The sequence below is a fragment of the Ciconia boyciana genome, chromosome 15 (genome assembly GCF_034638445.1).
Source record: "Ciconia boyciana chromosome 15, ASM3463844v1, whole genome shotgun sequence".
In the NCBI taxonomy this organism is placed as follows: domain Eukaryota; kingdom Metazoa; phylum Chordata; class Aves; order Ciconiiformes; family Ciconiidae; genus Ciconia; species Ciconia boyciana.
In genome coordinates this window covers 6,325,918-6,339,516 of record NC_132948.1, presented here as the reverse complement: position 1 = coordinate 6,339,516, position 13,599 = coordinate 6,325,918, and the positions used below count along the sequence as shown (strand labels likewise).

General features: G+C 42.7%; 2 protein-coding genes and 1 long non-coding RNA gene across 12 annotated transcripts in view; 1 reads left to right on the top strand and 2 right to left on the bottom strand.

The window, feature by feature from the left end:
• Positions 1-449, bottom strand: part of TTC28 (tetratricopeptide repeat domain 28) — a 206,718-nt gene extending 206,269 nt beyond the window's left edge. Inside the window, exon 1 of the mRNA XM_072880117.1 lies at positions 257-449. Within this exon, the coding sequence (XP_072736218.1) occupies positions 257-349 (93 nt within the window). The 5' untranslated portion in view covers positions 350-449. The remainder of the gene's footprint in view (positions 1-256) is intronic.
• LOC140659903 (uncharacterized) lies at positions 246-12,565 on the top strand. Its single transcript, XR_012045270.1, has 3 exons — positions 246-869; positions 3,227-3,332; positions 10,579-12,565. It is a non-coding gene; the product is annotated as an uncharacterized lncRNA (long non-coding RNA).
• CHEK2 (checkpoint kinase 2) overlaps positions 1,933-13,599 on the bottom strand; it is a 22,993-nt gene continuing 11,326 nt past the window's right edge. For 3 of the 10 annotated variants that reach the window (XM_072880127.1, XM_072880119.1, XM_072880126.1), the window contains exons 11-16: positions 12,819-12,982; positions 12,483-12,598; positions 11,030-11,115; positions 3,897-3,977; positions 3,205-3,293; positions 1,933-2,909 (exon numbers count right to left, since the gene is read on the bottom strand). In XM_072880127.1, the coding sequence (XP_072736228.1) occupies positions 2,903-2,909; positions 3,205-3,293; positions 3,897-3,977; positions 11,030-11,115; positions 12,483-12,598; positions 12,819-12,982 (543 nt within the window). In that variant the 3' untranslated portion in view covers positions 1,933-2,902. The other 7 variants (XR_012045269.1, XM_072880121.1, XM_072880125.1 and 4 more) reach the window with 7 other exon arrangements.

The following is a 13,599-nucleotide window of genomic DNA, read 5'->3' as shown; positions in this document are numbered from 1 at the left end:
TCGCCGCCGCCCGGGCTCCAGCCCGCCGCCCCGCCGGCCGCGGGGCCTGCGCCCGCCCCGCGGGCTCCCCCCCCCTCCGGGCTAGGACAGCGGCCCGCCCGCGCCCCGCAACTTCCCTCCGACGCCCGCGGGCAGGGATCGCGCCCGGCCCGGCCCGGCGACTCCTTCCCGCCTCCTCGGCCGCCTGGCGATGGGCCGGGCCGAGGGGCCGCTCCCGCCGCCGCTACAGCACGCCGTCCGTCCGGCGTCAACTCACCCGGGGAGGCTCCGCGTCCCGCTCCCGCCGCCGCCGAGCCCGGCCCCCCGCTACGGCCCCCGGCAGGGCGGGCGGCGGCGCCTGTTGCTCCATCGCGCTCCGGCTCCTCCTCCTCGGGGGGCCGCCGCCGCCCCCCGCCGGGCCGATCCCGCTCCGGCCGCCCGGCCCACGGCGCCACGTTCCGGGCCCGGCTCTGAGGGAACCGCACTGCCCCCGGCCCCGGCCCCGCCCCCGGGGCTGGGCTCCGCTCGGACCCCGGACGCCCCCCGCCTGACGGCGCCAGGCCCGCTCCGGCGCAGCCCTGCGCCGGACGTCCTGCGGCTGGAGCCCGGCCTCCCCGAGCCGGCCGTGGCCTCCGGCCCGAGGCAGGTCGCTCTGCTGTGCCCCGCTCCCGCCAAGGCAGCCCGCGCCTCTCCTCTCCCGCAGCTCCGGGCGCTCGGTGGCCGGGCGGGGCTGAGGACGAGCCACACAAAAAAAGTAAGCAGCCTGCCTCTTCAGCTGACTCGCCGCGAACACTTCCAAGCCCCATCTTCACGGAGAATCGTTGTATTGCCATAAAGGTGGAAGACCATCTCCCAAAGGCAGCAGCAGCCTTGGCAACAGCTGCTTGAGGGTAAGTGGGGTTCCACATCGCACCTCTGCAGATTTCAGGCAGTGACACTGGTCACTGATGGCCTTGCTCTTACCAGGCACAGCTGGGCTCATCCTTTGCCTTCTCATCACTTCTGTACAACCGGCATCTAAACTGGAGCCTTCCAAATGCTGTAGACCCATGCCTGTTGAAATGAACGGGCAAGCCAATTATGCTGAAGACTCTCGTGCTATGAATAATACATAATAAAGAAGTTATAATTTCTTGTCTAAGTGAAAATTGGATGCCACTTTACCTTAGTGGAATTTAATAACACCTCCCAAACTTACTCTTTTATGGAAAAAATGTAAGAGTTTGAAACTTCAGAAAGCTTTCTGCAATAAAATGATGAACACACAGCCATCGGCTCAAAGGCTTGACTTCAAATGAGTGAGATCAAAATTAAGATTGCATTAGAAAGCAGATCTTAGTCAGGACTCAGGGAAAGGATCCAAGCAAAGCAGTTAAAAAAATAATCTAACAATAGTGGGATGTAAAGAAGATGGAGGAATAAATTATAGAAGTTTTCTATTTCTATCTAAAGACCAATTACAGTTAACTTGCAGAATTATGTGAATTATCTTCTCATCTGTAACGATGCAGGTCTTTTTAAAATCACTGGTAACCAAATCCCCGAGGTATTGGCTTTTCCAGTACACCAGATCACAAACCTAGCCCAAACACACCAAGTCCTTTTACGATTCTTTTATCTAGCAACTGGCAGCTGAGTGTTCCCTTTACTTCAGATGAGCGACAGTAAGTACCAGAACTCTTTGATGGGCACATCCTCAATCACACATGTGCACCAGAAAGGGAATGTCATTAGAGGACAGACATGCATTTCTTCTGTTTTATCACCCCTGTAATCTGGAGTGGATTTGAACCAGCAGTATTTTTTTCATCCAGATGCCCATGGATGTTCCTCCGTCCAGTTCATTAAGAAAAATAAGAATGTGCAAGAATTGCCATTTTATCATTAACAATGGTTAACATCAAAGATCTCAAAACACACAAGATCTCTGCAATAGGTACACATGGGAAAACCTGACACATGAATGTCTTAATTCCTCCTTGACATTGGTTTATTTCATAACACATTAGGCTTTATCCTTTCCAAATCAATTTACAGTAAATGCCTTTAACCAGAACATGCATGTTTTAGAACAAAGTTACTAAATTGCTCTCTCTTAGTCAATAATGAAGTTAATATCCTTTAGCAAGAGGCACACAGTCCAAAATGTTCACTTAACAGATAAGCAAATCAAAAATTTTCTCTCTCTCAGTTCAATTCCTAGTTCTTCTCTGGGAGAAACTTATACATCTTCCTTACATCACTTTTTGTGTTTCCTCTTACTCAGTCCATCCTAAGGGCAATAAACATAGCACACACTTTTCAAGAAGAGGCGGGTTAGAAACTACACACAGATGATAACTTTTGCTTTGAAAGCCCATCAACCATTTCACAACACTGTTGAGTCTGCCAGCCCAGTATTTAGTATTTAGCTTTATCTGAAGTCCAGAGCGCCTGAAGCTCCATCAGTAGTTTTACATCGAAACAGAATATTGTAAGCATCACCCTGTTCCAGTACTTAAAGGGTGGCTACAAAGAAGATGGAGACTCCCTTTTTACAAGGAGTCACATGGAAAAGACAAGGGGTAATGGGTGCAAGTTATTCCTGGAGAGATTCCAATTGCTCACAAGAGGAAAATGAGAACAATCAACCATTGGAATCATCTCCCCAGGGAAGTGGTGGATTCCCCGACATTGGACACTTGTAAGATTCACTGGACAGGGCACTGGGCCATCTTGTCTAGACCGTGCTTGTGCCAGGAAACATTGGACCAGATGATCCTTGAGGTCCCTTCCAACCTGGTGTTCTATGATTCTGTGAAGCGTCCTCAGAAGTCTGTGGGCAGCACTGTGTGTCAGGTACTACTGTGTCTCAGGCAAAAGCTCAGCAAACTTAATATTCCTTTCTCATCTGTGAGGACTAAGCATTATTTCCATGCCTAACCTAGAAACTGGAACAGAAGAAACAAAGAGTGTAGGTGGTGATGAAGATAGCCTAAAAATTTTTAGTAACTTAGTTCATGAGTTTTTCTGATACTCTCCTTGAGTCAGACAGCTGGATGAAATGGAACATGACTGTGTAGATTCTCATGCATACACAGCAGTCACTTCAGTCTTACAAAGTTATTTTTATTTAGCAATTGCATCTTCAACAGTTATTCCATTATTAAGATTTTTCTTAAATAAAAATTCTGTTTTCCATAAAAAAAGCTATGATTAACAAAAGTCACTTTCTTTTTTTTTCACCTCATTTTCTGAAATGATGTAGAAGGAACAGCACGCTTAGAGCCAGATTCTTCCTCATTTTCATGGAGACGCTTTCTTGTCGTGGCTGGCTAAAACAAAAATACAGCAGGATGGCTACATGAAATCAGGTAAGACAGAGCCTAACTGTTTTGCTTGCTACAGAATTACAGATGTTGGATAAAGTCTCCTTTCTGTGCCCAAAAAAGCAGCATGACTAACATATGTTTATCGACCAAGATCCATCTAGTTATATTTGATCCTTCTCATGTAAGACACTGCCCCCAGCTTTATCTTCCACTACTGTTTAAAATTCTCCTCATTAGCATCTCGTAATGAATGTCACAATACCATTCTAAACTTTCACTAACATGAGAATTTTTCCTTGCATACTAAACATTCATGACTTGAATCCATCAAAACATGCATATTCAACAATTTAATTTTAAATATATGAATAATCCTTTAAAGCCTAGGACACTGTTTCTATACATTTAAACAAAGTGTCTTGCCAAAGCACAAAAGTCCATTGCTTCTATTCAGAAAGCAGAGATAATTAGCAGACTGCTACATACAGCCAAAATGCATGTTTCTCTAAGTTCTCAAAATTAATTGATTTTCTTATTATGGATTATTTTGAAATCTAGTTTCTCTATGCATCAAGCATTAATCTTCAAATAATCTGTTACACATACCATTTTTGATGTTTGTGGTGGATTCATATTGGCACATGCCTGAGCAAGTAGCTGTTGAAATGTACTCTTCATATCCTCATCCTGTGAAAAAAAGCAGTAACTGTAAGTAGTATATGGAATATTTAAGGGAAAAGCTTATATTTTGCCTAATGAAATGGATCAGCAATTAAAGAATGAATGAATAAAGGAGAAAAGGAGGTTCCCCACTTTCCTCCAAATAAACACCTTCCTAATGTGGCTTCACCAAGGGCAAGTCTTGTCTTATCAACCTAGTGGCCTTCTATGATGGAGTGACTACATCAGCAGACAAGGGAAGCGCTATGGATGTCGTCTATCTGGACTTCTGTAAGGCCGTTGACACAGTCCCCCATAACATCCTTCTCTCTAAATTGGAGAGATATGGATTTGATGGGTGGACGATTCAGGGGATGAGGAATTGGCTGGATGGTCACATCCAGAGAGTAGTGGTCAACGGCTCAATGTCTGGATGGAGATCAGTGATGAGTGGTGTCCCTCAGGGGTCTGAACTGGGACCAGTACTGCTTACTATCTTCATCAATGACATAGACAGTGGGGTCGAGTGCACCCTCAGCAAGTTTGCAGATGACACCAAGCTGAGTGGTGCAGTGGACACGCCTGAGGGATGGGATGCCATTCAGAGGGACCTGGACAAGCTGGAGAAGTGGGCCCTTGTGAACCTCATGAGGTTCAACAAGGCCAAGTGCAGGGTCCTGCACCTGGGTCGGGGCAACACCTGGTATCAATACAGGCTGAGGGATGAAGGGATCGAGAGCAGCCCTGCGGAGAAGGACTTGGGGGTGCTGGTGGATGAAAAGCTGGACACGAGCTGGCAGTGTGTGCTCACAGCCCAGAAAGCCACCTGCATCCTGGGCTGCATCAAAAGGATTGTGGCCAGCAGGTCAAGGGAGGTGATTCTCCCCTTCTACTCCACTCTCGTGAGACACACACCCCCCCCCCCCCCGGAGTACTGCATCCAGCTCTGGAGCCCTCAGCACAGGAAAGACATGGACCTGTTAGAGAGGGTCCAGAGGAGGGCACATAAATGACCAGAGGGATGGAACACCTCTCCTGTGAGGACAGGCTGAGAGAGTTGGGGTTGTTCAGCCTGGAGAAGAGAAGGCTCCAGGGAGACCTTATTGCGGCCTTTCAGTACTTAAAGGGGGCTTATAAGAAAGATGGGGACAGACTTTTTAATAAGGCCTGTAGCAAGAGGACAAGGGGTAATGGTTTTAAACTAAAAGAGGGTAGATTCAGACTAGATATAAGGAAAAATAGTTCTATTTCATTCTACAAAGAAACAGTTTCTCCTCAATAACTACTTGGCTTATACTAGTCAAGCTAAAACTGAACTTGCAGTACCATTCAAAGTATAACAACATTGAAAGAATAGAACATACAGGCTAGGAGTTTGTGCAGGTAATTCATTAGTCAGCCTTATCAGAAGAGGCCTCATCAGAACTTGGGGCCTGCTTTCACCAAAAAAGAATTAATCACTCTTGGAAAAACAAGTATTTTCCTTATAGTCTTACATTCTGTTCTTATAATGACTTCCCTTTCTAACAGCATATTTTCACTTCTACTAGCTCAGCTTCATCAGTATCCCAAATTTGGGTAGTTTTCATTACTCTCCCCCCACCCTCCCAGCAAACCTGTTGTACACAGTACATAGAGAAGAACCAGCTAGAACACCCACACCCTAAAACCAACCAAACCAACCAACCAACCCCACACACCAAACTTTGAAACAAAACGTTATCTTAAAAAGCATCCCACAGTTATCCTTAACATAAGTAACTCCATAGAACATATTAAAGGTTGTAAATTGAAACATTTGGAAAGCAAATATTCAGAATTTGGGCAAGCATTTCACTAAAGTGAAGTTTCCCTTCTGATAAACCAAAATGGTCATCAACAAATATTATATTATTAATAGAGCATTCATATCTCTACAGAAGTTCACTGGATAGCACAATTCATTCTCTATTTACCCGAAGTGGTAAGTCAGAAGCTGCCATTAGTGGAAGGAAAGTGTCTGGGAGAGATGCACTGCGAAAGAAGTGGACTTAGTCTCGATTGTGCAGGAACAGGCCTGGCTGCAGAAGCATTAAGAGCAGAGAAGGGCAGTAGAGATCCTTTGTTAACAGAAGCTAGTTTAGCAGAAAGTCAGGCATGTTTCAAGAGAAAAAGCTAGCATGTAACCTCATTCTGCTTCAGCTGCCAGTGACCAGGGTGCTCTTGGTATATGCTGGGCAACCTCAGGGAACAGGAAATCAGTGCAAACAAGACATTTAGTTGACATAGTATACTCCCTGTTTTAAAAAGAAAGTCTCATTCTCTAGTTTCAGCAATTTCTCCTGCAGGAATTTTATTAGAATGGGTTGCTATGGATTAACTGCAAACCCTAAATCAGACTTCCAAACCTGAAATCAGGTCTTTAAACCCTTCCAGGACTAAATGAAGTATGCTGCTCATCGTGATTTAATACAGATCATTTCCTTTGGCTGAGCTTTGAGCAGTGACTGTGTGTTCACCAACTGAACAACTGATGTAGAACCAAAACCAGACATTTATTCTAAACAACTGACCAAAGCTAACAGGTTGTATAATTTTGTTCCATTATCACAGCAAAGATTGGGAAACTCAAAGAGAAGTGAATGGGACATTCACTGCTAGAGACAATTAGAAATAAGGATCATTGAGCTCCTAAGGATTTCAAGTGTTTTAACTGGGTTTTTTGGGTGAAGGCAGGGGAGGGGGTTATTTTTCTAAGCTATGGAGTATTGCAGTATTTCCTTTTTTGGTTTAAGTATATTCTTAAGCGATACAAAAAGGCTTTGGTTGTATGCTGAAGAAAAACTCTGGTGTTTGTTATATAAATGGAAAAATATTTATCTTACCTTACCCATCAACTCAAATGTAGCCACAGTCAAAACAAGTGACACTGGAAAAGACAAGTCCCAATTCCAGATAAAATAAACTGGCTGTTCACATCAAACTAATCTTGTCCCATTCAAAAGATCCCAGTGAAGTTTTCAGAGGCAGAAACAGCAATTAATTGTTTATATGCCTTTGAAAAATGTTTTACTAAGTACCTGGTAAATACAGGTAGACATCTCCACTGAGTAGTACTTAGGTTTAAGCAGCCCACTAAGTTTTAAGGTTTTAGATTTAAGCAAAGAATGGAGTAAACAGCACAGGTATTTAAAACGCTAATTCGAACGCACTATTGGTTTAAATAAAGCTGTAGAAATTAAGTTTTGTTTGGCGAACATGCTTACTTTTAGTATCTGAAAAATTCCCTAGTGGACCCAAAATCATTAGAGAGGGCTAACAGGCATTAGCTGTACGCATAAAGTATGTGTCTGTTGTGTTTTTTCCATACTAACTTTTAAAGACAATACTTACAGGCAACACAAGAGGGAGTGGGGAGCCAGTAACTCCTTCTCACTACTCACAGTAACAGGACTCAAGGAGCTCTTTTGGTGGTAGTATTCAACGTATGTGATATCTAGAACTGAACATATTGGATGTTGGCCTTCCAAGCAGGCAGTGTACGTCACCTGTAAACAACTGATACTCTAGTAACAGCCCATGAAGGGAAACAGTTTAAGGAATGGCATCTGAATGCCAGATGACATTTGGATTTGCAGGTATGTTTTCTGAAACTTCTTGTCCTCTCTTCAAAATTAAACATAACAGTAAGAGGTGTCCCTAAAGGGAATATATAATGAAGATGCTAACAGCTTGAGTTTACATACTGAAATACCTCAAATTCTTAGCTTGTCTAAATCACTGTCATATATTTCCCCTTTCCCATTACGCATACCAGCGATTGTTAAAATCAGTGTAGCATGGTTTATCAATAACCTTTCCTGCTCAGAATTATAATCTAAATGTAAGAATCTACATCCATTAACTCACTGTAGAAGTTACACACAAAACTACAGTAGTAAAAGCCAGGAATGCCAGGAAGAATTTTCTGATGCCCAGCAGTATAATTAGGACAAGTTAATGACTTAAAAACAGTCATCCAAATGCATTTTCTGTCTCAGGAAGCCACCAGCTGTTGAGCACTGAGTGATACTCCCTGGCTTCCACCCTGTTTCTTATGCTCTTTACCTAAGCATCTGAAACCAGACACTGTTCCCAGTGGGGGAATACGAATAGCATTATGTTCAGCATGAGTAAATAGAACCTGTTGTGTGGCCAGGGTGACTTTCTTCAGCCTCCTCAAGCAAAAATATCCAGGAGAGCTCATAGGCCCAGTGGTCACCTCTGGAGTGCCAAAATTAATAAAAGACCACCTAAAGACTACCTCTCACCAGCCTAACTAGACTGTAACAGGAGGCAGGGAAACCATCACCTCCTACTCAGAGGGTTCCCAAACCACTGACACTTATTCATACTCATCATAGTAAGAACATAGTAGTCCTGGACACTTGCCAGAAACAAACTGCAGGATTCTGCACTGCCTGCCCACACAAACAAGAGGAAGTGAGACTGTTACAATGCTCAGAGGAGGAAGTCCATCCTATCAGAACCACAATCAGACTTGGATCTTGATTCTCAGATGTTAAAGAGTTCTGAGAAGAGGTGTCTCAGAAAGGATGCAGAAGCTGCTGGCTGTATTGACAGAAGGTATTCAGCAGAATGGTCCAAGCGTTTTTTGCAGTCCTCTCTGCAGGGACTACAAATTTAAAAGTACAGACTAGCTACAGATGCAGACTGGGCTTTATTTTCTGAGAAAAAATTCCAGAGATCCAGGATTTTCCATTAAATTCAGAGCAGGTCATGGAGGCATACGAAGTGTGTTGAAGCAGGACCAGAGTATGGAGAGGAGCAGCTTAATACCAGTATCCTTCAACAAAAATAAAGACAGAGAGGCCTGTCAGCCTCTGCTGTTAAGCTGGCACCACACCTTCCAGCAAAAGCCAGCTGGCTGGTAGGAAGGAATTAGTGACAGAAAAGCTGGCATTAAATAGAGCAACAGACTTGCAACTTGCTGGATGGCATGGCACGGAAGTAGAAAAAACTGTAACTATCACTTGTGCTCAACCACTAATCTACCATCTTGACCCAGGCAGATATTTGCAAGCTCTACCTATTCCAAGTCTTCTCGAGCAGAGCCCATGAGGAGCTCATTGTTGGTATTTACCATTAGGACCACTGAATTCTGATTCTCTTAATATCAAAATCATTTTCATCTTCCTCGCACAAAGAACACACAGCTGTTTTGATGGAAAGGCCAGAGATGACAGGACTGCAGGAGTCCTGACACACTACTTAGCTAAAGGTGATAGGCTGAAACAGGACCTAGTTTAGCTTGACAGAACTCTTCAGTACTCTACAATGCCTATAAAACATGATCCAGAGTCAAACATCCATGGGGTAGCCACAGAATAGTGAACATATAAACTGAAACGCCTTCTTCCAGCTGGACAAATTATAGAATCTGCGTCCTTCTCCCTTACCTGAATACAGGTTACTGAAGATGCATCAACCATGAGATATCATGGATTTAGTCTGAGAGAATTACATTACTTGGCAAGGACCCAAGCTGCTTTGAGACACCTTTATTATATGACGATGTAATAAAGATCATGAGACCAAGAGAACAAAAAGCTCTCCTATACAAGTTCTTATGGCTGTTGCCAAGGGTCCCGACACAGTTAGCAATAAGACACATTCTAGCATGGGTCAGGCTGCATCAGGAGGTAATCAAATTGGTCAAGGCTGAGAAATGCCCTCAACCTGTGCAGAGAAGGTATATGAAGTCATGTGAGCTGCAGTGCTGTTAGACAGTTAAGCCACAAAGACAATACATTATCCAGATAACAAAGAGAAAAGGCAACAGACGTAAAACTAAGGATAGTGTGGCTGCTTTGGGGAAAGGAGGGGGAGGGCAAGGGCAAGGGCAGGTTACTGATTCCTTTTTCTCTCTGGCAGAAGAATGCATGATGTGGCAAGGTAAAACCTTCATATGGAGACCTGATGACAAGGTGGAGGGCAAAGGGGAAGTCAAATTAAAAGGGAAATCAAGCAAAGATGTGTTTAGGGTGGGAAAAGGCACTGAACAGCATCAGGCAAGGACACAAGACTACAAATAGCAGCAACAACAGTTGAAAAGGACCATGGAACTAAAAGACCAAGAAGCATACCATGATGTAAAAGCAGCAATAGGAAGGGGTGAGAGCTAATGAAGGCTTTGCCAGCGACAGGGGCCAAGAAAATAAACACATTGAAAAACAACAGGGGGTCTAGTTGCCATTGCAAGAGGAAAAGACAAGGAGAACAGGAAAAGAAGAAAGTCTGTGTGCTGCAGAGACAGCATTTGCTTGTTGGGAGAGCAAAGAAGCAACTCTGTTCTGTATGCTGCAAGAAAGAGAAGGCTCCATCACACAAAGGCTTTGACACACAACAAGGTGCTACAAGATCATCTTGCTTCCAACAGAGAGACATGGAAGAAGTCTGTTCAAGATGCTCATTCTGTTTGGTTTAGAGTTGTCCAACAGGAAAGTGGTGGCTACAGTATGTGGGCTAATGCCATCCTACAGGTTGGGATCTGATGGCTCCTCTTCTTACATGTCATCGACAATGCCAGTAAAACAAACAAATAATTCCTAAACTTATGGCCTTTTCTTTCTCTCTTCTCTTTCTGTAGGTAGGCAGCAGGATGTCACCGGTCTTACAGCAGCTAGCAGAAAACGTATAGCCAGCTGGCAGGCAGGCAGCAGTGCATGCCCATGAGAAGCACCAAATGATACTTGCTCTTCTGCTGGCTACTGTCGGAGACAACCTATGGACAGGCAAACTTAAGCTCTGACTTAAGATAACAGTTGTTACTCCCATGAAGCTAAAGAATTGAAGCTCTCATTGCCCATCATTGTATCCCTTTTATGGTATTCTCCACAGAAGGAGCAGGAGCAGGTACGCATTACATCTCTGGTGACCAGAGTATTCAGTGTTGCCCTGCCCCCTTGCAGAAGCAAATTACACCCTATCAACAAAACCTCATAACGCTGAGGCTATTGAACTGCCTTTGAATTTACATCAAGAAGTTATCCCCAGAACAACCCAGCTTTGCTGTACTTCAGTTAAGACTCAATTCCTACCTGAAGCCAAGGATGCTCTAAGGCTTCCTCTGTTGTAAGACGTTTGCTTGGATCCACTACTAACAGCTTCTTCACAAGATCCAGAGCTAAGATAATAAAGAGAGTTGGTTGGCACATGATCAATAAATTAATTACCTGAAAATAAGTTCTGCAATATGCATACACCAAAGCTATATGCAACAATGTGTCTTATAAGACTTCAGAACAATGCCCAAAAATACTGGCTGGGCAGATCACTTTTATTTTTTCTATGCATAGGGAGGGCTGCAGACTATAACCATTTTTCCTTCATGTGCACATGATTCAACACTTTTCAGTATACCAAAACTGCCAGTAGATATACTGAGCATGTCCACAATTTATGTTCTGGGCACACACAGGAAGTTCAGCACTTTCCTAAAAGCTTTAGTATTACTGTGGACAAGCAAAGACAGCTTAATTTAGTTTCCTGGTTTACGGTGTCCTGGAAAGCAGATTATCTGTCTGGGAAGATGGGAGAGAAGAGACAAGATATACACATGTATGCTCAACATAATCACATAAACTTTATTTTCTTAGGAAACTGCTTAATAGACACTGTGAAAAATATGGCATTTATGTCATATTTTGTGACTCCAAATCTCCCATAAAGGAATTTTGGCAAGATTTACTTTTCATTGTATCTGATTCTGTTATACATACCATTAGGACTATGTACAACCTTAACATAATTTCCATTCTCATATATGTCCGACTTATTATTGAATAAGCTTCAAATAATTCAGGAAGGAGTTATATTTGGTAAGTTTATTAGAAAAAGAATTATCACATAATTTACTAGAAACTCCCATGCACATACAAAGGAGTATCCAAGGCAAATACTACAATTATTTTGTGCATATAAAATGTCCTGAAGAAGAAAAGCATGCAGACAGTAATTATCATTTTAGTTTGCTATGCAAAAACTCAATTAGTTTTGCAGACTACTTACCTTAGAGTGGGCCAAACTTAATAGTTGATTCCACAAATGTGGCTGACACTTTAAGCTCAAAGATTAGCACCATGAAATTACTCTCAACGTTTCTCTCTTGGAATTCTAACTCATATCCCTTAAATTCCTGGCATTTTTGGTTCAACACTTGAAGAATCTTTAAGTAAGGCAAAGTTTGCAGACCAACTTGATAAAGTCAGAAGAAAAAGCGAAGAGGAAAAGTAGAGGTATGTGCCCACAAACTGTGTACTTCTGTAGTTAATAAAGCTAAATATTACTAAGAAATCTCTTCAGTGAAAACGTATCTGCTCTTTCTAATGCTTCAACTTTGAAGTTAAAAAAAAAAAACAACACATTTTTAAGATACTACTTTAAAAACTAAACATATCAACATGCAATGTGCCATACAGCTGGAAGGAAGTTAAAATGAAAACTACAAGAAAAGAGCTAGATATTCTGCTACCCACTGTAACGGAGCCATACCCATGTCTGATACATGCTTCCATTCTTTTGGAATGAACGTGTATTCTCCACGAGTGATTTGATCTTTCAGAGACAGTTGAGTATTTTGCTCATTAAATGGTGGATATCCACACAAGCTATATAAAAGAAGAAAACAAGTTAAATAACACAGATTTTGTCATAGCGAATGAAACACTGAAATCACACATTTTAAAGCATCTGCTATCATAGCGTCTTTTACACGTATATAGTTTTAAACACACTTTCACTTCCTAATAAAGATATTGAAGTTGCCAAGTCTCGAGCCATGTATGTCAACGACTGCCCAGTGAAGGTAGCATCTACACAGTATCTTACCATACAAAAAGAATAACTCCTAAACTCCAGCAGTCCACAGCTCGGCTGTATCCAGCAGTCCCAAGTGAATTTAGAACCTCAGGAGCAAGATACGTGGGAGTACCACACAATGTTTTCATAAGAGAAGTTTCTCCAAGAATCTTGGATTGTCCAAAATCTGTAATCTTGTATTTAAAAATGGTAACACAACATTACATATTAGGATTGATTGTACTAGAACATACCACATTGTCAACATACATCAGGAGGTAACATTAAGTTTCTTCCTTACAAGTCAGTTCCAGTACATGACTATGAACAATATTTACCCCAAACTTTATTAAGTATTCAGTAAACAACAACTGAGGAGGGGAGAGGAGGAGTAGGGAGAAATATGACAGAGCATCACGCTTTACACTAGCAAAAAGTACTCTCAGATTTGGATGTAAATGGACAACCACAGAATAAAGGAATTGTAGCTTATTAGAAGAGATTACTTGAAAAATAAGCAGTTTAGCATGCAAATCTATTCAGCACTTTATCGGGGGGGGGGGGGGCGGAGGAACCTAGCCACAAAAAACACCCACAATAAAACCCCAACCCTACACACTCTCCCCCCTAAAAAAAGCCCCAACAACAACAACAAACCCCCCGTCACCATAGAGCCTGGATATTTGTGGAAATGCTGTCTGTAATTCAATAATTTAGATTTTACTGAAAAAAAAAAGTATTGACATTTGAAGCTGTGTACTCAATTAAGTGCTATACAAGCACAACATTTCTCAGTTGTTCTTAGATAAGT